This window comes from Lemur catta, chromosome 6, assembly GCF_020740605.2.
Source record: "Lemur catta isolate mLemCat1 chromosome 6, mLemCat1.pri, whole genome shotgun sequence".
NCBI lineage: Eukaryota > Metazoa > Chordata > Mammalia > Primates > Lemuridae > Lemur > Lemur catta.
This window is the reverse complement of record NC_059133.1, coordinates 17,067,098-17,094,072: the sequence shown is the minus strand read 5'-3', so window position 1 is coordinate 17,094,072 and position 26,975 is coordinate 17,067,098. Positions and strand designations below refer to the sequence as shown.

The window sequence follows — 26,975 nt, the reverse complement described above, 5'->3', positions numbered from 1 at the left end:
TTTAAGATGAAGTTCAAATAACTGTTAAAATATTTTTCCTTCATTTTGACAAGTCTTTGATTTATTTTTAGAAATTATGAAGTTGTAATTTGCTGTTGTTAAATTGCTAATATGATTATTTTTACTTTTAGAAACCATGTCATGGTCAAAACCAGAAACCAAAGGGACAGTGCCACTTCCACGAAGCCTTCATACGGCTAGTCTTATAGGAAACAAGTATGGTATTTTTTGTATTTTGCTTTTGCTTTTTGAAAACCAACTTGAGAGAGATGCACACAAAGAAAAATCATGCTACTAGTTTCTTGGGACTAGATTATTAAACTTAACAAAGTTTGATTGTGCTTATTGAAGCTAAAATAATGTGTCTGTGGAAGCTAAAATACTTAGTGTGCCATTTTCACACTATCTTTTTTACTTTAAATCCTCACAATACTAGTTTCTTGGAAATAGATTATTAAACTTAGCAAAGTTTGTGCTTACTAAAGCTAAAATAATTTGTCTATGAAAGCTAAAATACTTAGTGTGCCATTTTCCTTTCATACTATCTCTTTTACTTCTTTACATTCCTCACAATGCCTTGTACAAAGTAGGCATTACATAAATGTAAGGCACGGTGTTGTCAAACTGATCATCTGTCAACAGGTTTGGCATACCCACCTCACTATTTCTTTCTACATATATTTGATAGTGCTTGATTTGTATCAGGCACAAACTTGTAATGATTACGCTTTAGATGGCAATATAGAGTTATGGTTAGAATACACACTCTGTAACCAGATAACTTGGATTCAAGTCTCAGCTTTGGTGCTTGTCCTATATGACCTGGGGCAAGTAAACTTAATTTTTCTGTACCTCAGTTTTCTCAAGTATACAGTGGGGATTAAAGTAAAACTTACTTTACAAAGTTGTAATGAAGAGTAAATGGATTAGTACATATAAAATGCTTAGAACAGTTCGTGGTACATACAGAGTACACTATAAAGGTTAGCAACTACTACCATCAACAAATTCCCTTATTTGTGCAACACTTTGCCACAATTAGGAGTACTGTTTAAGTAGAATTTAATGAAGTATTTACTAGTGTAGGGATTTAACCTTAAATGTAATGTTTTAGGAAACTACAATTGTAATTTAGAACCTCATTAGTTCTTTCTTAAAAGTATCCTCAAAACCAAACAGAATAGTCTTTACATTTAAACAGAATCTTATAACATACATTTTTTTTGTGTGACAGCAGAACCTTTTATAAAATGAAATTTTCCACTGGAACCCCAATATAAAAAATAGATTTTAAAAAAAGAGCTCTGGTTGGCATGAGGTCACATGGGCCCTAAGCTTTGCCTGATGAGCCTTTCTCCTCGAGCAGCCATTAGCCTTGTCTTAAGAACTTCTAGGGGATTGCTTGAGCCCAGGAGTTTGAGGTTGCATTGAGCTATGATGATGCCACTGAACTCTAGCCCAGACAACAGAGTGAGACCCTATTACCAAAAAAAAAAAAAAAAAGAACTAGGGCACTAGGGCCCTGAGAAACACAGTTTGAAGTTTTTAAAAGTGATATCAGTGACCAAAGTTATATGAAATTTAATCGTCTTTGGTTGCTGTGTGCATACAATTCTATATTTGGCTTTGGATATCATAGATCATTTGGGTATATTTCTGACTAGGTACCCTTACTGTATTATAGACAATTTTGATTTTCCAATGTATTATAATTGAAATATTCCTCACTTTAAGTAACTTGCCAGAGAGAAATAATTTTGATTATCTATTGCTTTATAAAATTGTAAATTCTTAAAAGAAAACTATTTTATTCATCTTCTTATTCCCATTACCTTGACAGTGATAAGTAAGTGAATAGTTCTGAAGCTTTGAGTCAACAAATAAGAAATTTAAGCCTACTCTTCTTAGCATTTCAAATCCAAAAAGTAAAATTAAATCAGCTACTTCATGTTCTTGTTTTTTGTTGTTGTTCAGGATGTACGTTTTTGGTGGATGGGTTCCCCATAAGGGGGAAAATATTGAGGCTTCATCTCATGATTGTGAATGGAGATGTACCAGTTCATTTTCTTACCTAAACCTGGGTGAGTCTTTTAAGAGTTACTCATTGAAATAAAATTATTAGCAAAAAAACCTTTATTTTGTGGTTTAAGAGCAATAGATTAGTCATGGATATTTCTGTCTTTTTAGATACAGCAGAATGGACCACGCTAGTATCAGATTCTCAGGAAGATAAAAAAAATTCAAGGCCAAGACCCAGAGCTGGACACTGTGCTGTTGCAATTGGCACACGTTTGTATTTTTGGAGTGGAAGAGATGGTTACAAAAAAGCACTGAATAGTCAAGTTTGCTGCAAGGATCTTTGGTATCTTGATACTGGTAGGTAAGAGTATTTAACAAATAAAACTTTTTTTTTAGGTAAATCCTCAAATAATATCTGTCTTTTGAGACTTACAGTAAATGCCACTGCCTATCTTTCCGATAATTAAAAATGAATGGAAGAAATGATATATGTAGGTACTCCCCACTCCAGAAGAGTGTATTAATTCCCCTCTCCTTGAGTGTAGACTGGATTTAGTGTAGACTGCAAACAGTAGATATGGAAAAGGAAAAATAGTAGCCTAACAGTTGAGAAACCTGGCAAGAACCACCTTAATCAAGTGATCAAGGTTAATGTCACTAGTGATGTCATGTTGATATCATTTATCCCCCTGATATCATGTAATAAGTACGTACTTCACCTCTGTGGAACTCTTCTCAAAAATCCATAACCCCAGTTTAATCATGAGAAAATATCATACAAACCCACATGGGGGGACATTCTAGATATTATACAGAATATGTGAGCAGTACTCTTCAAAAGTTTCAAAGTGATGAAAAACAAGGAAAAACTAAGAAATAATCACAAATTGGAGGAGACTAAGGGGACATGAAGACTAAATGCAATGTGGATTCTGGATTAGATACTAGAAAAAAAATAACCATTAATTAAAAACTGGTGAAATCTGAGTAGTCTGTAGTTTGGTTAATAGTATTGTAGCAATGGTAATTTCTTAGTTTTAATGAATTAGTTAATGTTGGGGGGAAGCTGAGGAAGAGAGAAAGCTAGGGTTATGTATTATGGCAGCACTGTACTGTCTTTGCAACTTTTCTGCAAATCTGAAATTATTCCAAAATAAAAAGTTTTTTCAAAAATACTGGAGCACCAGAAATTTTGTAATGTGGAATTCACATCCATTTTCAATAAATATTTATTTATTGACAGCTGTGTAGCAGGAATTGTTCTAAATGCTGAGAATATAGCAATGAACAAGACTGATAATGTCCCTACTCTCAAGGAACTTACATTCTGAGAGGGCAGGGAGATAACAAGCAGTAATCAAACAAACGAACAAAATAAGTTGAGTTTCTGGTAAGTACGTGAAGACATGAGATAGTGATGGGAGGTACTGGGAATGGGGGGTCGTGGCTGCTTCAGAGTGGGTAGTCAGAAAAGGCCTCTGTGATGCAGTGACATGGGATATGATCCAAATGGTGAGCAGGAGCTACCCATGTAAAAGACTGTGGAAACCACTGCAGGAAGAGCAAACAAGTACGACTATTTGCTGAGATGGGAACACTTGGCATGTTTGGGAGCAGATTTGAGCTGAGTAAACAAAGAGGAGAGTGTAGGAATGCAGGTTAGAGAGGTGACCACAAGTCAGATCATGAGGGCCTTGAACATCATGGTAGAGTTTAAATTATTATTATTATTATTTTTTTTTTTTGAGACAAAGTCTCACTCAGTTACCCCGGCTAGAGTGCCGTGGCTTCAGCCTAGTTCACGGCAACCTCAAACTCCTGGGCTCAAGCCATTCTACTGCCTTAGCCTCCTGAGTAGCTGGGCCTACAGGCATGTGCCATCATGCCCGGCTAATTTTTTCTATATATTTTTAGTTGTCCAGCTAATTTCTTTCTATTTTTTTTAGTAGAGATGGGGTCTCACTCTTGCTCAGGCTGGTCTTGAACTCCTGAGCTCAAACAATCCTCCCGCCTCAGCCTCCCAGAGTGCTGGGATTACAGGCGTGAGCCACCACGCTCAACCGAGTTTAAATTATTTTTAAAGTACAGTGGTAAGTTATGTGTAAGTTTGAAGGAGAGATGTTACATGATCTGATGTACTTTTGGATTGGTCACTGGCAGTTATGTGGAAAATAAATTGCACACAGGGAGTCAGGTTAGAAGCTCTTGCAGTAGTAAAAGAAGTGTGTTAGACTACAGTGGTGACAATGGAGAAGAGGAGGAATGGATAAATTCAGGATATATTTTGGAGTTCTTGTTGGCAGAACTGGCTGATAAATTGAGTGTGGCAGGGGACAGAAAGGGAAGAAAAGAGAGTGAAATTTTTAGCATGAATAATTTACTGAGATGGGGAAGACTAAGGGAAAACAGCCTTGTGGAGAGAATTACGAGTTCCATTTAGACTATACTAAGTTTGAAATAAGATCAAGTAGGCAGTTGAATGAATAAACAAATCTGGAGGCCAGTAGAGAAATTAGATCTGGAGATATAATATGTGATGTTATATGAGAAAAGCAGATTATAAAACATACCCATGACTCTAGTTTTTTTTAAAGTTATAAATAGAAAAGTTGGAAGGGTACATACCAAAGTATCATCTCAGAGCTGAGATTAGATATTTTCTTCAAAGCTTTTCTCTTTCCTTACCTGTATTTTCTACAGTAGCATGTATTACTTTTATAAAGTAAAAATAGTTTAATATTAAAATTAAGGCCAGACATAGTGGCTCATGCCTATAATCCCAGCACTTTGGGGAGGCTGAGGTGGGAGGATCACTTGAGGCCAGGAGTTTGAGACCACCCTGGGCAACATAGCGAGACCTCTATAAAAAATAAGAAAATTAGCCAAGTGTGGTGGTATGACCTGTAGTCCCAGCTACCCGGGAGGTTAAGGCAGGCGGATTGCTTGAGCCCCAGAGTTTGAGGCTGCAGTGAGCTTTGATCACACCACTACACTTTAGCCAGTGCAAAAGAGTGAGACCCTATCTCAATTTAAAAAAATGTATAAAATAAAATTAAATTAAGATAGTTGAAAAAAATAATGGAACAATTAAGTTAGAGACTAAATGCTTTCTGTGGAAGAAGCACATATTAGCAAGTGGGAAAGAAATATAGAAAATTAAACTTACTGATTCATCTTTGAAATTGGGAATTATTAACTGAAGTCTGAGGATAAGCTTCAGTTCTCTGAAATTGGATGAAAAATGTATATGAGTGAATTTTTCTTTGTAGAATTATATCATTTTAACCGGGTTCTCTAAAGGATCTGTGACTTAAAAGGGCAAAAAACTATTGGACCTGAATGGCCAGTTTTTCGATGAACATTTTCATAAAAGGCTTCAGACACCAATATCCATCTAAAAGTAATAATGGCCACTATGAATAAGGGCAAAAGTTAGATAAGTTAAGCATCAATTTTGAGGGGAAGCAAAGGCTCTTCATTTTGCCTTTTTTTCACTTTTAGTTAAACTTTGTGCATTTCATAGCATTTAAAAGAATAATAGAATTGTATGAGGCTTTTAATGAAAGATAGCAGTCCTTTGTTTTCTTGCTTTGTAAGCATCTGTTCTTAACTCTGTTAAATGATTCTTTGGGTATTTATTTCCATATCCCTATATCACATGCCTATATTGTTATTTGGATTTTTTTTCCAATTTAGGCATATTATGCTCACTTTCTACTGTGGAAATTAAGGATTTAGCTCTTCTTCCTACCTTTCTTTACCTGTCTCCCATACACCTTCCGTACCCACCATTCTCTCAATATGATTATAACATAATTTCATTAGATGGGTATTCAGTGTTTACATTATGACTATATAAATACTATTCACAATTGAGCCTTCCTTCCACAATTTTTTATTTACCATGAAGTGATAATTGTCAATTTTATTTGTTTTAGATCTGTATGTACTTACCACTAATTCAGTCCATCCACTATTTGTTTAAATCTCTTCTGATATGGTTAGAAGCATCAGATACTCTGTCAAATTTTATCATCTTAAAGAAAGCTCTCCTGCTCTAATTTGGGATGGTTGCCCTTTACAAATTGAGCACAACTATCATCCTAGAGTCTCCATCATCCTCCTGGGGATATCTTTTGCTTCTCACCTGTGCCAGATTCCCTGTTTCCTGGATCCCGTATTTTTCCTTTTCTTAGCTTACTTCCTCATTTTTTTTGTGGAAAACATCCCAGGAAGAGGGTGCACAGCTGATAACTTTTTTGAGATCTTGCATTGTTTGAAAATGTGTTTAGTCTTCCTTCCCACTTAATTGGCACTTTGAATGGAAATGAAATTTTACATTGGAAATCATTATCCTTCAGAATTTCGGAAGCATCGTTCTGTTGTATTTAAGCTTTCAGTGTTTTTGTTGAGAAATCCAAACCACTTCTGATTTTTGGTGCTTTTAAATGTGATCTTTTTTCCCTCCCCTTTCTCTAGAAGCTTTTAGGATTTTTCTCTTGTCCCCACTGTTTTTAAATTTCATAATGACTTGCTTTGTTATATGTACTTTGTATCCATTGTGCTGAGTACTAGGTGAATACTTTTAGTCTGAAAATTCATGTTCTTCAGTTCTGGGGAATTTATTTTATTGATTTTCACCCTTCTGTTTTCCCTATTCTTTTTTCATGTAACTTCTATTATGTGGGGAATGTACCTCTTGGATTTATCTTCTTACTATCTGCTTTTGTTCAGGTCTGGGTTGCCTTACTTTGAGAAACATAAATAAACTGGATTGTGAGTAGGATCATGGAGGAATTTACATGGGAATAGTTGAAGGAACTATTATCCTCTAAAACAGAGTCATCAGTTTTTTTTCTGTAAAGGAGCAGAATGTAAATATGTTAGGCTTTGTAGGTCCTGAGGTCTCTGTTGTAATTACTCAGCTCTGCTGTTTTAGCATGGAAGCAGCCATAGACAATACATAAACAAATGAGCTTAACTGTTGTTTCAATAAAACTATTTACAAAAACAAGCCTGGGATAAATCTGGCACATGGCCCATAGTTTACTGACCCCCTACTCTAAAGATACATATTTAAAAATGAGATAGATATTAGATTTGTTCTATAAGGATGAATTTATAGGCTTATAGATTTCAGTTCATTAGAAGAATACATTTTCTTATGTCACTGCCCAAACAGGAATGTACTGCCTCTGAGTTGTGAGTTCCCTGATATGGTAGGTATACAAAGAAAAAGAATACAAGGATATTGTAGAAATAATTTCAGATCCTTTTTTCCAGCTGTAAGAGTCTATAATTGTTACTTGTTTTGGAAATGTTGGTGATATTGGAAATGTTGGTGTATTTCAAGGTAATTACCTGTTTTGTGTAGTTTAAGTCTTGATAAGAGGGTATTAACTGAAGAGAAATTATGTTTTCCAAAATATCATGTTCAAGTCATCTTTGCTCACATTAACAGAATTTCTAGCATGTATGCTGTTAGCTGAGAATTGGTTCATAATATTAAAAATATTAGAATTTCTAAGGAAGGTAAAATAATGTAGCTATAATCATATAATACTTGGCTCCCCCCCAACTCCTTTTAGGATTAAACACTTTTCTGAATCTGGTGACTCAAGTATTTTGGTACTGGATTATTTTGTTTGTAGATTTATTTGTATAAGGAATTAAATAAAAAAATGGAATCAGAGCCCTAAACTTTTTATTTGACCTACTGTAGCTATGTTTATCTGAGTAAATTTTCCCTCTCTTGGTAAACAAATGAAATATTCACTGCTAATGTTTTCAAAACTCCAGTTTACACAAACTATATAGGCAAACTCTTGATACTAAGTGAGATTTAAATGTATAATATCAATATTGTTCTTTAGAAAAACCACCAGCACCATCACAAGTACAGCTGATCAAAGCCACTACCAACTCTTTTCATGTCAAATGGGATGAAGTGCCCACAGTTGAGGGCTATCTTTTGCAGTTGAACACAGACTTGCCATATCAAGCTACATCGTCAGATTCTTCAGCGGCACCAAATATGCAAGGTACCATATATTTTCACACTTAATGAAAGTATGTATGCTCATATGCTTTTGAGTAAAGATACTTCAGAGAAGTCTGTGATTAGGCTTGCTTTAAGAAATTTTATTATATTATGGCTCATGCCTGGTGAATTACATATGTTGAGTTTCAACTCTGAAACTTGGCTGTCTTACCATTATGATGTAGTAGAACACGTAGACATGTACAATAGGATATTTTTTCTGCAGTTCAGTCTGATACACTTTCTTGATTTGACACATTACTTCAGCAAATGGTTTTAATTCACTTCCGTAAACATCTCAGCTTTTTTTCTTTTTGTGTTTTTCCAGCTTTTTTTAAAAAGTATTTTTAACGAAACAGACACTTGGAAAGTAAAAGCAAGTTTAATTTTACACATTTTTCCAGAGAGGATTTCAGTCAACTTAAGCAAACTATTAAGAACTTTGATAAAAATACTACTTTTTTATCCTTAATATGTAACTTTAAAAAATATTTGATTATAATATATCTTCTTGAAGCTACATAAGAGCATATCAGTCTGAACTTTTTCATTCCTACAGGAGTCAGGATGGACCCTCACAGACAAGGCAGTAATAGCATCGTTCCTAACAGTGTAAGTTAAAAAGTTTATGATGGTATGAATGTTTGTGGTTACGCAATTTTCATTGAATGTTAGCATATTACTCTAGGAAAGGAGTCCTTAACTGTGACTGCACATCAGAATCATCTCTGAGAGAAACAAACACTCACACAGATTCCCAGGTCCTTCCTCAGATCTAGTGAAGCAGAATCTTTAGGACAATACCCAGGAAGCTCTGTTTTTAAAGAAAGCTTCACAGATCATTGTGACAGAAGCCTAAATTGAGAACCCCTGGTTGAGAGAAGCCTATCCTCATTAAATAGATCAGACTAATTCATTACAATTTATACTTATGTCTGTATTTTACCATTTCTAAATGTTACACATGTACATTTTAAACTTCTAAAGAGGCACTTTACAAATATGTATGAAATATATTTTTTATTATTTTGTTTATCAAAAATATCAGTTGCTAAATTGAGCACCTGTGTATATGAGGTTATTTCTTATTTATGAAGTGCTTCGCAGTTGGTCTTTGTGGAGACTAATGAATAAACTGACTAAGATGCATTATTTTTTTCTGGGAAATTGCTATCTATATCAGTAGACTCTTTTCAAGGAAAGTGATGTAGGTGTAGGCTGACATGTTCTGAGCCTGACTCAGGACCAGTAATATGCAGAAAGGGTGTTTGTCAGGAAGTATGTCATGCCATACTTATAGTATGTCAGGAAGGGGGTATTACAAGTAAATCTCATACAGTTTATTTGTGAGCCGACTGTTATATTAGACATTTATATGTATACATATGTTATATGTTGATTATATATTATACATGGGTATTGTGTGTGTATATCACAGATTTAGATGGTACTATAAGGCTTATGATGAAGAGCAGTAGTTTCCTACCCAGTCCCTGCCTGCTGCTAGTTCCTGCTCCTTAGAAGCAACTACTTTCAACTATCGTAGCTTTCTTTCAGTATCTATGTACAGTCATCCCTTGGTATCTGCAGGGGATTGGTTCCAGGACACTCAACAAATACCAAAATCTAAGCATACTCTAGTCCTACAGTTGGCCTTGTGTACCTGTGGATATAAAAACTCAGCCCTCCGTGTCCTTGGTTTTTGCATCTCATGAATACTGTATATTCCATCTGTGTTTGGCTGAAGATGCAGAACCTATGGATACGGGTGACCAACTGTATTTATTGAAAAAAACCCGCACAGAAGTGGACCCATGGAGTTCAAACCTATGTTGTTCAAGGGTCTACTGTACTTCTAAATATCTTGGCGTTCTACTTTTAGATCAGCTATCTTCAATAATGGAAGATGAAAATTTGATGATCACTTAAAATATTACCTCATCCTCTCCTTTCCCCTTCCCACACCCTTCACATAGTTTTAGTTGCATTATGATTTGATGTTTACATTATGATGGTGACATATTCACAGGTAAGCCATGTAGTGTTCTATGAGCATTGTTGCTTTCTCATACAATTTTTTTTTTCCTGGCGTTAACTGCCTCACTTTTTCACTTGCTTAGTTTTCTTCTTGTCTATTATTAATTCATACTCAAATTCTCCAACAAAATTATAAAACTTCTCAAAATATCAGAAATATAAGGTAGTTCCTTTTTTGCCCCCTTGGAACCATCCCTCCTGGACCCCTCTGTTCTCATGCTTTGGTCTGTACTTGTTCTTTTTCAGGCTTGCTGCACAGCACTCATCTTAGAACTTTCATTAGTTTCATATTAGGAATTTCTTTTATCTCTTTCTTGTGTTAGAACCTATGTTTCTTGACCTCATTTATTCCTCTTCCTCGATATTTTCCCTTATTTGTTGTAACCCTCCCTCTAGTAGTTTCCTGAGAAACAGCTTATGAAAGGTAAACTTTTTGCGATCTTACATATCTGAAAATGTCTTTAGTCTATTCGCATTTAACTGATAGTTTGGCTGGATTATAAAATTCTATATTGGAAGCTTTTCTCTCAGAAATTTATAACATTTTTCTAGAGCCTTTTAGCATTCAGTGTTGCTATTTAGAAGTCTGATCCACTTCAGTTCCTGATCCTTTGTATGTGACCTAATTTTTTTGTTTTTATCTCTAGTATTCTGACATTTCAATAACGATGTACCTTACAGTGTATGTCTTCATTTGTTGTGCTACATACTCAGTGGAACCATTGTCCTGGAAACTCAAGGCTTTCATAATTGATTATTTCTTTCCTCTCTTTTCTCTCTGTTAATTTTTTTTAACATTTCTGTTGAATGATCATCCTCCTGAACTGTCCTCTAATTTTCCTTTTTATCTTCTATTTTCTCTGTCTATTCTACTCTCTGAAAAATTTCTTCATTTTATAATTATAAATCTTCTTGCCAATTTTTAAATATGTTCAACCACAGTTTTAACTTCCAAAAGCCTGATCTTATTCTTTATTTCTGTTATAGCATCTTATTTTTGGTTCAGAAATATACTATCTTCCCTATCTCTTCAAGAATTGTGCTTTTTTGGAATTTGGAGTTTTATTCTGCTCTCTGCAGTATTTCTTTTTTTCAAGCTCCTTTTTATTTTTTAATTTGTTTGATCTTGGACTTTCACATTAGTGACTGGTGATGGTTGGTTGTATTTCACATTTAAAGTGAGGCTTTAAAAAGGAGCTTGGAAGGGCTATGCATGTGGGCATGGCTTGTTGATGAGTAGACCTTATCAAAGGTAATTAGTTGAGGCCCCACAAATATCAGTATCTGTGGGTCTTTTTTCTTAGACCAATGAATTTCCCCTGAGAATTCTCCAGCCTCTTGCTGGAGGGTTATAAAGCATGACTGTCAGTATTTTTAGAGCCTATCATAGGAATTGGAGGGGGGACATCTGTCTGTTCAACATGTGGACTTATACTTAATTCCTGTTTTCAGTGTGGGTGCCTCTCCCTATACTTTTTTGCGTTACTTGAGAGATACTGTACTGAAATGAGAGTCTAGAGCGTCTCATTTCAACCTTTCTACCTATTTCCTCTCTTCAGAATAGGAGAGAGGAATTTCTCTGGCTTTGTGTGCTGGGAGAGCAGAGCTAGGGCCTCAGCACTTCTTATCCAGGCTTCTGTGTGACAATCCCCCAGTATTTTCTTGCACTGTGCACCTCTGCCACCACAGCAGTGGATGCCTTCCTGGGCTCTGTGGCACAAATGGGTCATATCTGGTGACTTTGCAGTTAGGAGAAGGCTCTTAGCTTCTACTTTTTTCTGATTTACATCTTACCTACTATTGTCTCTTTTCCCATTCTCTTTTTCCTTACAAATTTGTATCTTCATATTTTTTAAAAATTCCTTTCTGATCATTTGAATTGAGTTTTTAGAGAAATCTCCTGAAACAAATGTGTTTAATCTACCATGTTTAACCAAAAATATCAGGATTTATTTATTCTTATTGTATAAAATTTTAGTTAGAGTATCTGATTTTTAAGCAAAGAGTACATTAGAGACACTATAATATGGAGACTTTAGAATGAAATAAATCTAGATTCAAATTCTAGCTCTGTTTCTGGAGCAATTATTTTGCTGGTGTTTTACATGTATTTCTATTTTATTTTCTTCATCTATAAAACAGGGGTCATATTATCCAACTTATAGGATTCTTGTGAAGATTAAGGAAGATACAGAGTTTATAAATACGTACATACTGCCTGGCACAATGCCTCACATAATGGTTGTGGCTGTTATCATCATCATCACTTATTAATAGTAGCACCACCAATTAAGGGCAAGTACAGGGTATGTCTAGGGGACAAGTATCTTTAGAGCCATGAGAAATTATAAAATTTTATGATAAAAACAGAAAAGTAACAAAAAATAGGTAAATAAAAAGGAGCAGCAATATTGGGGTATTTGAATGAAACCAAGTCACTTTTATGGTTCAGTAGACCTATATGTTTTGCTATACAATAACTGATGTTCACATTGATGACCTGAATTAACAAAAAGTTTAAATGTGTTCATTATAGTGTATTTAAGAAGGCAGAGAAAAATGTAATTAGGAACATTCTTATCCAAAATGTTTAACAGTAAAGAATAATGATATGTATGTATATTTAATCTTTATATATACATATGGAAAACGCAGTCATATAGAATAATTTATTTGCATGAAGGTTCCATGTAACTGAGATTTTACTTTTAGGAGTCATCAGATCTTAAGTATACCTGTCTGACCTTTAAGGAAATTTGGCCAGAATGTTAAACTCAGTAGCTTTGGTGTTTTATCCTGTTACCTACCTACATATTTACTTGTAATACTAGCTACCATTTATGAAGATGTAGATTTTTTTTTTTCCCTCAAAATACTCCCTCCCTTTTCCCTTCAAAACTAGTCTTTTTGGAGATTAAGTGAAAAGTAATTGTTCTCTTAAAAACCATTGTATAATTTAAGAATAATCCTATAGAAATTAAGGATTTAATTTTTAAATGTTTTATATTTTGGTAAACTTAAATTGCAAAGTATTTTGTTTGTTTTTTACATGTATTTCTATTTTAATGAATATTGCTTGCTACAGTAAACTATTTTATTTCTTGTAGATCAGTGATACAGTAAACAGTGCAAAGATTGAACATACAGGCATGAAAGGAACTTCAGTGAAAAACAAACCAGACTTTAAAGCATTGACGGACTCTAATGCCATTTTACATTCGTCTTTGTCATCTAATGCTTCTAATCATAATAGTTGTGTGGTGGATATGCTAAGGAAAAATGAAGGTATAAGGATGGCATTTTAAATAAAACTAAAGCTTTTTGTAAAATTGGTAGGGAATTTTAGAGTCATTGAAAAAGTAAATGTTACACAGTTGGGGTTTTGTTTGTGACAAGAGTCTTGCTCTGTCACCAAGGCTGGAGTGCAGTGGCATGATCATAGCTCACTATAATCTTAAACTCCTGGGCTCAAGCAATCCTCCTGCCTCAGCCTCCCAAGTAGCTAGGACTACTGGTACATGCCACTACACCTGGCTAATTTTTTTATTTTTTGTAGAGATGGGGATCTTGCTATGCTGCCCAGGTTGGTCTCAAACTTCTGGCCTCAAGCAGTCCTCCTACCTCAGCCTCCCAAAGTGCTGGATTACAGACATAAGCCACTGTGCCTGACCGTTACACAATTTTGATCCATTTTCTTAATAATAAATTACCTACCATATTGAACCTAGCTAGAATGATGTCAAAATACCAAGTAAACACTTACCTGTATAGTAATTGGTTATGAGCTATAGAATTAAAGTGAGGCAAGTTCTTATATGACGTTTAAGGTTCGACAATATGTTCAATGTCACTATTCCATTACACTGTTTTATTTCTTAGCACTTAACATTTTCTGAAATTATTCTGAACAGGGATTTTTTTCTATCTTGTTATCTCTATTTCCCTAGCACCCAGATCCGTGCCTAGTAATACTAGTCATTTAGTAAATATTTGTTTAGCAGAGTCAAGAACAAAGGTTCAATGTTTAGAATGAAAGAGGGAGCTGAGAAATTGGCTATATTAATACATTATGGATATAATGTATTTTTCTAAATACTTTATGCCTAATGGTTAATTCATACACATGAGCACGAAAGAACCAATAATTTTATGACAGAACTATATGATACAACCATTGTCTGCAGGTATTATATTAATAATAATATAGTACAATAACTTGATGTTTTTCTTTTTCTTTTAGGTCCTCACACTTCAGCAAATGTAGGTGTTCTAAGTAGTTGCCTGGACGTAAGAACAGTAATCCCTGAAACTTCTGCATCCAGTACTGTTTCTGGCGCACAAACTATGGTAACCCAGCAGGCCATTAAAACTGAATCATCCAGTACAAATGGGGCTGTTGTTAAAGATGAAACTTCACTAACAACATTCAGTACCAAATCTGAAGGTTTGAAATGTGTTTCACATACTGTATTTTGAACCATTTTTGTATATAAATTCATCAAACTTACTTGTCTTATGTGGGAATTGTATTTCATTTTGGATTGATTCATGTATAAGCAGATAAAGTATTTCATTAAAACCATTTTAGAAAATACTCTCTGCTGCCTTACATAAAATATTTAGATTAGCACACACTGTTGAAATATAATCAGAATATCTTCCCCACCGCAAGTAAATTTAGCGAAGTTTTCTTTTAAGACAAGATTAGTTCTCGACTATGGATTAACAATTTTTCCAGCTTAATTGATTTCTAACTTTGTAAATTCTTATTCTTTAGCAGTAGGAATTGTGTTTCACCTTTGGTAAACATTCTTTGAAGTTTTAGCTAGTCATCAAAGTTGAGTTAAAGGTCCATATCACTAATTTTTGTGAATAACAATATAATGGCCTCTGGCTAATTTTTTATTGTGGAAAATACACCTAAAATTTACTGTTTAACCATTTTTAAATGTACAGTTTGGTGGTATTAAGTATTTGTATATTTATAAATTATATTTTAATATGTCTGTTTGATAATATTATATAAATCTTATCTGATGAATTATTTAATTTTTAGTTGATGAAACATGTGCACTGCCTGCAACTAAGATTAGCCGTGTAGAGACCCAACCTGCAGCAATGCCATTTTCTGTAAGTACATGACCTGGTGGTGATGCATGTTTACAGATGATTATGTGCGTCTAAATGCTGAGCAACTTCAGTAAATTCATAAAAATATTCTCAGTTCTCATTTAGTAATGAATTGGCATAAATTTAGAAATAAATAATTGAATAGGAAAATGTTCACAGTATAGTGTTTAGTGAAAAAAGCTGGATAAAAAATAACATGCTGTGTTCCCAATTTTAAAAAAAAATACATGCAATACATGCCTTTATACTCCCACATACACCTACACATATTCACACTAAAATGCTAGATGACTGTCTCCAGGTGTAGAGCCAGAGATAATTTTAACTTTCTTCTTTATGCTTCATATGTTTTCCCATAATGAAATATTACTTCTGTAATCAGAAATGTGTGTGTATGTATATATACATATATACAAACATAAGTGTATGTATATATGTAAATTACATTAATGGTTAAAAGATAGGATGTGTTATGGAACATAAAACTTGGATGGCTCTATTGCTAGCTACTTAATAGAAGCGCAACAGAATATTGCAATATTGGGTTGACATACATGTAGGGTAGGTAGCCCAATAATCTCTGATATTGGGTCATTTTATGAAAGGCCAAAATTGGTCTGCATGGCACCAAACTTAAAATGCCAGGAAAGTACCTTACAAATACACCAACATTGTCTTAATTAGATAAATATAACCATAATATATACCTATATACTTTTTGAGTTCTTTTTTTATTATTGGTCATTTCAATGTTATTGCTATGAGCAAGAGTTTTTATCTGACCTGATATTTACTTTTTAGAATCTTTAAGAATTGTCTATAGTTTTAGTTTTCTTTCAATCAGGATTTTATGGATTTTGATCATATATTTACTTTTATCAGCTTTCATCTTTCTAAAATGTTAAGTCCTAGTGTTCTTAGACTCTTCTCAGGGAAGGATTATTAAAACAAACCTTTTTTCTCTTGAATCTGTTTTGCAGTGCATCAGCCAGAATCATACTTGTTATTTAAGTTTGAGCCAGTTGTTTTATAAAAGTTGTTGAAGAGAGATTTTACAACTTTAAAAAATGAAACAAGTTTAAAGCTATTACTTTTTTTTTAACTTTAAAAACTCTTCTAGTTAGCTCACTTTGTCATGTGTGATAGCCTAAATAACAAAAAATGTGAATTATAAGCATGTACCTCTGCTGTTATATATTTAAGACAGAAATAAATAACTGAAGTGCACATTTGTTTTGAGCTTCTGGAAACAGTGTCTCATTTATAAAGAAGATGGCTTTAAAAGGTTAGTTCCAGGGATAAGTATAATTCACTTATCACTAAAAGTAGCTTAAGGTAGAGGAAGTTTATTTGTTTTAAAGCAAGGTAAAAATGTAAAACTGTTTAATCTACTCCTCTTTAGTGTATAGTACAGTCTATTCAAATTGCATTTTAGTTTTGAACATTTTTTCTCCCTTTAGGTTTGGAGAATCACAGGTATTTCAAGTGCAAAGATCACTGAATTTCTGCTAGTTGTTTTTGAATCTAGAAATGAGCCAGCTTGGAATGAATTTTTCTTTACTTGCTCCTTTTAGAGCAAGTTGTAATGTCACACTAAAGGAATTACATTTTCTGAGAGAGTCTCTGAAATGACAATGTTCTATAAAACAGCTGGCAATTTAACATATCACTGATTGGAAAGCATGCTAACTCCAGCTAGGTTGATAGTACAGAGCTACTGACTTGGAGAATGCCTGTCACTCCTGTGTTTGAATTGGCATCCCTGTTTCACTGTCAGTTGACCTAATCTGTTAAGACTTTATATACTTATGAGCTATTAATGTTGTGGTGTTTATCCATATACCTACTTGTAGATCACTGCATGGACTTATTAAATCTTGAAATTTTTCATATGCTCAATAAGAGTCTTCATAAATTTTTCTTTCTCTGAAATTAGAAAGAGACTCCTTCAAATCCAGTGGCCACGGTGAAAGCAGTAGAACGACAGTGGTGTGATGTGGGAATTTTTAAAAATAATACAGCTTTGGTGAGCCAGTTTTATTTGCTGCCAAAAGGGAAGCAAAGCATCTCAAAGGTAGCTGTTGATATATTTTCTGCACTGTGAGTTATAAACTTCAAGAATGAGATTTTTTTTCTATCACCCTGATTCATGTCACTTGAATGAGTGAAATTGAGATCCGTCCACCATCTATAAATGAGAGTCCTGGAAACCAAGTTATCTTGTATTCTTCGTTAAGAATCTTTTTATGAAATATATCACAAGCACATCATTTAAAAAATCTTAGAGGTGGGTGTGGTGGCATGTGCCTGTAATCCCTACTATTTGGAAGGTTGAGGCAGGAGGATCTCTTGAGCCCAGGAATTTGAGACTGTAGTGTGCTATGGTCATGCCTGTGAATAGCCACTGCATTCCAGCCTGGGCAATATAGCCAAGACCCCATCTCCCCCCAAAAAAAACCTTATACAGTCACTAAGCTGGGTTTTGGGTCATAAATAATCTAGTCTGACCAACACAGATAAGGATTTTTTTTAAATATTTCTAATTTTGTTAACCAGTGTGTTTAGAGGGTGGAACATTTTTTTTCCTATTGAGATTTTTTTTTATTCCTGATTTTACAACTAAAAAAAATCTAAAAGCCCCCCTATATGCTATTGAATACAATCTAATTTTCCCTGGATTCTGAAGCCCCTTAAAGAGGACTTCATATATATATGTGATTGTGCGTGTATGTATGTGTGTATAAAAATGACATAGATACGTAAATGAGATATTAACCCTCTAAGAATTATGAAATGGAAAATAGCTCCAAAGCCAATATGCTTTGAAATAGTTTTTTTCTGAGATGGAGAATTTCTGAGAGAGAATTGCCAAGGAAATAGATACTATATCATTTATCATTCTGTTTTAGTATCTCTACTATTACTTCTGGTGTCCCTCTTTTTCATATTGAATTTTTCTAATTCTTGACAAAAGTAGAAATTCTGGTTAATAATGTGTTAGTATTATGTCTAGTGAAATTTCTTACTGTAGTTGGATTTCATATATAAGGACATGTCCATATCTGAAGGCCTAGTAGCTACCTGATTTTTCCTAAAAGAAAAAAAGAGCATAAAACTTAGATTCAGTAAACTTGGGTCTGAATCACTAGCTCCAGTACTCAGCAATGTGACTTTTGCAAGTCACTTGTTTAACCTCTCATCTGTTTCCTCATCTATAAAATGGGGATGACATACATAGCTCCCTTAAAGTAGGATAACACATTGAAACTCGCTGTCTCACTGTGAAAGTTAGGGAGAATATGTAAAAATTGTTTGAAAGTTGTAAATGTTATTATCTTCCTTCTTGGAGTATATAATCTATTATTCAATTTAGCATTTATTCAGTGTCTACTGAATATTAATTTTTTACATTTGATCTTAGCCAAAAGGCCAAGAAATGATGAATATTAATTTTTTTAAATGCTTTATACTACATATTAGTCACTCCTTTTCAGTCAAGTTTGCTTGCCTGTCTCTAAAGGGTATTGTTCCTGGCCAGACTATTAATCTCACAGTAAATCTTCTGAGATTTCTGCTCCAAGTTAAGTTTACACGAAGGTGGAATAGTTGTTACTTTGTTTATAGTGGTTGTCAGTTTTTTTCTACCCCATGTTCTTCATGTGCAGAATACTCTTACTTTTCTCTTTATAATTAGTGATTTTTCAACTGGAAAGGGTACTTTTCCTCTGGATGAAAATCACTGATTTAAGGGCTTAGTTGCTTCTGTATTAGAAGCTTCATTCCATGTGTGAGAGAGGGAAATAAATGTGAACTAGAACCTTAAAATGTAGTTCATTCTTTAAAAGTTTTGTTTAAAGAAAATTAAATAATTTAAAATTTTAAAAACTTTAATTATAATAATAAATTAATTACACCTTCTCTTTGACTTTTGTATATATTACGTTTTAGGTAGGAAATGCAGACGTACCTGACTACAGTTTACTTAAGAAACAAGATCTTGTTCCAGGCACAGGGTACAGATTCAGGGTTGCTGCAATCAATGGTTGTGGAATAGGCCCTTTCAGCAAAATCAGCGAATTTAAAACTTGTATTCCTGGTTTTCCTGGAGCTCCTTCTGCAGTCAGAATTTCAAAGGTGAGACATCAGGTCAAGACTTGTTGGTGACTTAAATTATTTGAAACTTTGTACATAAAGTAAACTTTCACTTTATAAATTCTTGTTAGCATCTAATGAAATGAGAGATATCTAAAAGGAATGGATTGAAAGTTTAAAAAAATTTTTTGCTAATCACTTATGATATTTTTGAGTACCAAATTTTAAGCAGAATTACAGCATCCAAATCACAGAAAGGCAGGGAAATCTGGTATGCTTGGTTATTTGTTCTTGTTATGGAACCAGAAAGTTTGTGCTGGAAAATTTTAATAGAATGCATAAAATTGGATTGTATTTTATCCTAAGGTCTTGCCCCTCCTTAGAGAAGAAAAGATTTGCTTTTAGGGAGGAAAAGTTCCCTTTTTGGAATATTATAGGCAGACATGTAAGCCTAGTTGTGTTTTTGAAAACTGAGCATGAATTATAGATCTAATTAAGTTGGGTTTTAAAAAATCAACAATAAAAGATCTAACATTTAATGCAATTACTTTAGTGAAAATGAACATTTTGTGTTCTGAAGATAGACTCAACATAATAAACAATAATAGAGAAAACTTAAGAAACTTTTTCTGTTTTTTATCCCCCTCTTCAAGAATGTTGAAGGTATCCATCTTTCCTGGGAACCTCCAACTTCACCTTCTGGAAATATTTTGGAATATTCAGCCTACTTGGCTATCCGCACAGCACAGATACAAGATAATCCAAGTCAACTTGTGTTTATGAGGATTTATTGTGGTCTTAAAACATCATGTATAGTAACTGCTGGGCAACTTGCAAATGCGCATATTGATTATACATCCAGGCCCGCTATTGTGTTCAGGATATCAGCAAAGAATGAAAAGGGATATGGACCAGCTACACAAGTTCGATGGCTTCAAGGTAACAATAAGAAAGCATCTTTAAGTTGAATTGTTTTTTTACTGAAGCTATCATGATGATGATTATTTATTAGTAACTGGTTATGAAGATTTGTCATTTAAAGGAGTATTCTCTGACTGTATTTCTAGCAGTCATGAATTTGAGTTTGTAAGTTGTTCTTAAAATGTATTTGCTCAATTCTAGATCCAAATAAAAATAGAAAAGAAGCAAAGACTCTCTGAAAATTAGTACATTGGTTCTTCCTTACAGGTATAGCTCTTTTATAAAGAAAAATAGTAAAATTAAGATAAAAGCTAGAAAGCTTTATTACCCCAATATCTTTTATAAAGCCCATGTAACCCAGTCATCCTAGAATTACTGAGATGATTCTAGTAACTGGCTGTTGTATACTATGCTGTCGTATATAGTATATGTTCTCTACATTGTAAATGCCCTATCTTTGAGTATTCCCTATATCTTTATTCTGTATGAGCAGTGGTCCTCTAACAACTATCCTCTATTGGATAATTGTGATACTAATTTTAGCTGCCATTTGATTCTTCTGTTTGTTTACAGTTAGCACAAAGCTTAAGAAATTAAAAAAGAAAGAAAGAGACAAGTTTAGAAACTCTACTTTTAAAGTTTTTATTATTTTCCCAGAATCATGGTAAACTACAAAAAGAATGAGTTTTCTTGATTCTTACCAGGACAATATATTTGAATACATTTTTGGCCAAAGTACTTAAACTTATTTGGCTCTCTTTTTCTTCATTGACAGATGAAGGAGTTAAAATAGTTTAAAGTCCTTTTCACCACTAAGATTTTATATTTTCATTAGAAGTGAAGTATATCCCTGAACATTTTAATCTGTCCTAATGGCTGTAGCTTTGCTTTTGCTAAAATTAAAACCTTCATAATTTAAAATTCAAAATTAAAGTATATGTCCTCATATTACAGAAATAAATAAGCACCTTAACAGGACACAAATTTTGAAATAGTGTTTTAAACATTTGTAAGATTTTTGTAAATGCTCTAAATATGTTTTATTTTTGCATTGTTTTTACCTCGAAATTGTATAAACTTTTTTACAATGGAAATATAAGCATTAGACAGCTAACTCAGGTTCCATTACAACCTTAAAGATACAGATAAGCATTTTGAACACTCTGCTACAGGTAACTTGTATTGAACCTTTTAGGATTTTCATGGTTCCACTGCCTATTCAAATCTGGAATGAATATACAGAGCAATAATTGCAGAGAAGATATTTCAAACTAAGAGCTGCATACTGCAAGGGCACAAGTCTATCTTTTTATATACCACATAACCTTATGCCAGTTTAGGTTGACTGAGTAGTAGCTATGTCCTCAAATTTCATGTATAGTACCCCCAGCAAAGATGGATTTAATTGTGCAGAATTGATATATATGTGTGTTCCAGTTACTAATTTAAAGTGTATAGAATATTTTAATATATAATTTTTGTAAAGAACTGGGATTTTTATACTACAGTATTTGTAATTAATGTGTCTCACTAATTTTCTCTTGAAGAAAATATGCAAACTGTTAGACACATAATGAGTGGTTTCTGAACTCTAAAGATAAAATAAATGCACTACTATGGTGTTGTTAGAATACCTTTTTTGTGGCTGTATGAATCTTTAATCTCTAAATGTGTACTTTACGATGTTTACAAGGAGCTTCTCTGGTTTGTTATCCCAGCAACGCCCTTGGTGAGAGCTTCATTCTGCATTTGTTTAACTCATATGCTTTGCTTTTGGCATATGCTTGCTTTTTGCACTAGTAGAATTTTAACTTACCTCATTGTTATGTTTGTAATCATTTGTCTAGCTTCTGTAATGTGTCTCATATAGGCTAAACAAATACTTAACCAAAGTTAAAATACATGGTAAGCAATTTTGCACATATTAAATGCTAGGGTTTGTTGTGTATATGTGTGTGCTTAGTTATAAAAAGAATAAGAATGGAAAGTTTTAGTAGGTATATGTTTCAAGCCCAAATATTTTAATGATCCATTTGCTTTAACAGAAAAAGTCTGGCTTTTAACCCCTTCTTCTCTGTATTAATTAACAGTTTGCATCTTGAAGCACTTCTGTTAATGACAAGGAATATGTTCATTTTAAGCAAAGGATAGAATATTTGAGTGTGCACATTTATACCTATTTTAGTATTTGATTTAGTTTACTTTGCTTAAATGCCTCTGTTGTTCTAGACCAGGAGTGAATATGAATCTGTGGTTCTAACATATGACTCTTTAGAGGGAAGGGCAGTCTTTCTGTACTAAGGGATTTGTTAAAATAATAAATGTAAAAGTAAAAAACTTGGAGAATTAGCCCAGATTCTGATTTTTTTTGGCCATTTGTACCTTAAGCACCAGTCATGTTATCTCCTTGATAAAGGATTGGTGACTGAAAAATGCCATTAAAAAATCTTTGTGGCTTTGACGTTAATAGTTAATATGAGGTCTTAGAGCTGTGTGTTCATGAATAGAATGGATTGGGGGAAATAACAAGGGAAGTGTATTTTGCTTCTTATGATTTGCACATTTTCTAAGTGACGATCCCTTTCTGTAGCAGTGAACTATATCATACAGCTATTTTTTATAGGAGGATTTACAGTGAGTTAAATTGAGTTTTTTACTCTTCCCAGTTGGATAAGCAATTCAGATGTAACAAGTCTTTGAGCCACAATCCTCTTCCTGTGCTCTGCAATTTTGGTTCACATAAATAGTAAAAGTATTTTTGATGTTGCATGCTCTTAGAATTATGTTTTCTAAATATTGTATTGACTTCATTTTAGTTTAGTAAACTTTTTTGGCAATTTAATTAGAAATGGAATATATATAAACTCAATTTTATCTGCATTTTTTTAAAAATTGAAATAATCTGATTGCATGTATGAGGCACCCTTGCCCCATTACCCAGATACATAAATATAATCATCTATAGGAAGGTGAAACTGTTGATCTATTATTTCAAAAACCTGTAGCCCAGCAAAGATTCATTCTGATTAGAGATATGGTCTACTATAACTGAAGATATTTTTATTTAAAAAATTACAGCATTTGTAACATAAAAATCATTTGTAACATTGGATATGAAGAGATTATTAGTATTTAAAATTATTGTAGTCATCTGATCATAAATGAAGTAGATTGCAAAATAGACTTGGTCTTTGACCATTTAAGGTGTAACTGTTGTGTTTTCCAAGACTGATTTTAGGCAGTTTTATGTATCGTGTACCAATGATGTGTAAAATAAAGCACCTTTTCTACTATAAACAATTACAGGTGTTATTTATTTTGAATGATGTGAAAGAAAAGTTAGTGATGGCAGAGTAAATCTGTAGAAATGTTAATTTTACATTATTCATCTAAAATAACTTAGGCAGTCTTTAAAAATGGATTGTGTTAAAAAAAAAAAAAACTTGTTTTTAAGATAGTGGATTGTGGTTGGGAGTCATTTTCTCCTAGAAATGTAAACCCTATCTAACCTTTATTGTACCTGAACTAATATGCTTGAAAGTAAAAAGGCAAATGGCTCCAAGAAATAGTCTAAACTTTTTGCCACCTTTTTTTTGTGTGTTTCATTTACTTTGAAATATTTTTCTTCATGCTTTCACTCTTTTTAATTCATAGCACCAGGCTTCTAACCTGCTACTCCATTGAAATGGCTCCAGCAAAGGTCAAGGATAACCTCCCATTTCCCAAATCCAATGAACCTTTTCATTGTATTTAATCTCATCATGTGAAACTTTACCTGCTCCCTGGGCACTTCCACATTTCTGTAGTGTCTGTGATACCATGCCCTCTGTCTCTGTGCACCTCCTCCTGTCTGCAGTCCCCTTTTTCCACTCCCATCTGGCTCCTTTTTTTTTTTTTTAAGATTCAGGTCAAATGTTGCCAACCTGAGGAGGCCTTTCCCGACATACTCCACTACCAGGTAGATTTGACCCCTTCTTTTTGTGCTCCCACACTGTCCTTTGTTACATCTTCAGTCATAGCAGTCTAAAAACTTAGTGCCCTTATTTGATAGCATTGTCCCTCTCCCTCTGCTAGATGGTAGGTCTTCAAGGCAAAGACTGGGTCTTTATACCATTCCATATTGGCCAGTTAACTGGTACTTAAATGTTTTAACAGTGAGTAAAGAACGTCACCTTTATACCTCTTCATACTCCCACTCTCCACTCTTAAATAGGGGTGAAAATGGGAGGGAGGCTTTGAAAGGGAAAGAGATTTTTGCAGATTTGGTAAGAAATATAAACTCTTTAGCTTTGTCTTACCCTACCCTGCTATTATTAGGTTCCTAAGAGAAGTTCTGGGATAAAAAAGGGGTTTAATATAGTTGTATACAGATCTCAAGAGATCTTTGATTTGAAAAGATCTTAGCATTTGATGAGATTGGTAAGCATTGCTGAATTATTTAACATTGGATGATCAAAATGAGCTAAAAATATGTCAAAAGTTAGTCTGTTATCTGACACTAGAAACAACTTACCTATTTAAGCACAGGGAAGTTCTGGAGAACACGGGCACCAGGATTGGAACCGAGTGGGATTCTTATTAATACATATCAAGTCAGGTCACTGTTGTTACCTCTAAGTTTGTAGAACAAAAGATTCTTACACTCAGAAAAACAAGATGACATTGGAAACCTCCCTTCTTAGTTTTCCAGTCATAGTTGTGAGTCCCTAGACTCCAGAAAAGGCTTATTTTGATCATGCCTAGAAAAACATGAACTATAAAATTTTGGGAGAAAAATAAAAATTCTGTAAACTGAACACAGAAAGACAAGGCTAGAAAATCTGAGGATACCAGCCTCCTTGTTCAAAATAGATTTCCATGTTTTATTAGTATCAGTTTGCTTCTCTCCTGTCCTCTGCAGAACTAGTATCTAGAAAATGTCCCCTTGTGGGCCTATTAATCTCAGCAGGGGGCATCTGAAACTGAGTGTGAGGTTCTTTTGTTTTATATATTTGATATTTTGGATAAATTGAATTGAGCAAGGGCCTGCTACTTAAAGGTCATCAAATTCTTAATTTGGCTACCGCTCCTGCCAGTACCTCAAATTCAAAAGTCTTGAGAATACAGGGTTTTAAAGCCTTTGACTTGGATAAAGAGAAGGCTAGGAAGTCATAGGGATGAAGCTGTGAAGGCTACAGAAGTATTCCTTATTTACTGATTTTATATTGCTTGTTGAACAAGGTCTTTGAAGAGTGCCTAGAGATGTCAGGTGTTTACATATAACTCTTGAAAATAAAAGTACAGAAAGTAAGAACTGGTGGCATATCAGATATGGAAGTTCTTAAGGGAAGGAATGGTTCCCATCCTACCAACTCTCCCTTCGTGGACTCCTTACCACCCAGAGACAAGAAGCCAAAGGATACATCATTTCTGAGCGTGAGAATTGAGGAAGGCACAAGAAGAGCCATTTGTGTCTGAGGTCAGGTTAAAAGTAAAAGGTAGCAGCTGGTGTTTGTTTTTGAACATAGAATAACCCTGTCCACTAGTAAATTATGGTCCAACAAATGTACAGCTTCAACCAAGAGGATTATCCATTCCTTCTCCTACCTGAGAAGATAGAGTAGAAGTTCTCTAAGAAACTTAAGAAGACTTCCCTCCTAATTTCTCTTTTCATATTGGGAAAGGGGCAAAAAGCTACAGGTATAATATTTATGCAACATAGCAAAGCATAGCATGTAAGTGAGTGGGCAAAGTTCAGAAGATCCAACTGCTTTGATTCAAAAGCATCCTACAGTTGCAGTTTAGCACCCCCTGGTGGCTTTGTCCATTCCAGCTTAACTATGGTTAAGATTCTAGGTCTTGCAGCTGCTAGGATTTTAAAAATAGCTACAGCAATACCTGGAAATTTGTAGTGTGTCCCCACCCTTGCGTTGGACCCAGTTGGGAAGATTTGACCCAGAGAATATACTTTCTACTTCCCTGCAACTCCCTAACCCAAGAAAATAACTTTAACCTGTCCCATTTGGGTACAGGGAATAAAGTGAATGTTTCAAATCTATTTCACTTTTGAGAATTTTTGAATTTTATACCAAAATTTCCAGCTAATTCCCTGAATCAGGAGAAATTGCACCTTAACCGTGTCTTGTTTAACACATTAACTTCCATGTGAGTTTTATTTAACTCATGCTAGTTTTGAGCCAGGGGCCTCCTGAAGCATATGTAACTCACACGTCTCTTCACCTTGGGAGCTGCGAGAACTATTTTTCAAGTTATGTGTAACTCACACACAAAAAACAATAAAAAATAACAAATTTTCCATTAAATTAGAAGGATCCCTCTGTTTTTGAAATTTTTATTCTATTTTCGTAATAAAAAAACCGTGTCCCCAAGGAAAAACACTTTTTATTCTAGTGTGGCAGTGTGTTAAGTCTGCAGAATATTATTGACATTGATGACCTTGGCAAAGACATGATTACAAATTGCTATGACATTTGTGTGATGAGCAAGGCACCTGTTATTCATCAAGTGGAGAAACAGTCAGTTGCTGCCACACACCTTCCATATTTTCAGAATACTTACATTATTAGGAGGATGTGCCAGAGGGAATTTTGTATGTTTGAAAGTCAATATTGAAAGTCAACAGATTTCAGTAAAGAGGGATTGTCTGTCAGTTTATTTGGGATTTACATCACCTATCATTTCATTATCTGCTTTATACAAATAATTATCCCCAGAGAACACAGTAACCAATTAACTA

General features: G+C 34.0%; 1 protein-coding gene across 4 annotated transcripts in view; it reads left to right on the top strand.

The window, feature by feature from the left end:
* The window catches only part of HCFC2 (host cell factor C2), a 34,358-nt gene extending 10,819 nt beyond the window's left edge, over positions 1–23,539 (top strand). Inside the window, exons 5-15 of one of the 4 annotated variants that reach the window (XM_045553076.1) lie at positions 132–216; positions 1,975–2,081; positions 2,188–2,376; positions 7,893–8,060; positions 8,619–8,671; positions 13,204–13,381; positions 14,337–14,540; positions 15,153–15,226; positions 17,163–17,300; positions 19,175–19,360; positions 19,972–23,539. In XM_045553076.1, coding sequence (XP_045409032.1) covers positions 132–216; positions 1,975–2,081; positions 2,188–2,376; positions 7,893–8,060; positions 8,619–8,671; positions 13,204–13,381; positions 14,337–14,540; positions 15,153–15,226; positions 17,163–17,300; positions 19,175–19,360; positions 19,972–20,286 — 1,697 coding nt within the window. In that variant the 3' untranslated portion in view covers positions 20,287–23,539. Of the gene's footprint in view, positions 1–131; positions 217–1,974; positions 2,082–2,187; positions 2,377–7,892; positions 8,061–8,618; positions 8,672–13,203; positions 13,382–14,336; positions 14,541–15,152; positions 15,227–16,686; positions 17,301–19,174; positions 19,361–19,971 lie in introns of those variants that run through there. The other 3 variants (XM_045553078.1, XM_045553077.1, XM_045553079.1) reach the window with 3 other exon arrangements.
* The last annotated feature ends 3,436 nt before the right edge of the window (positions 23,540–26,975 follow it).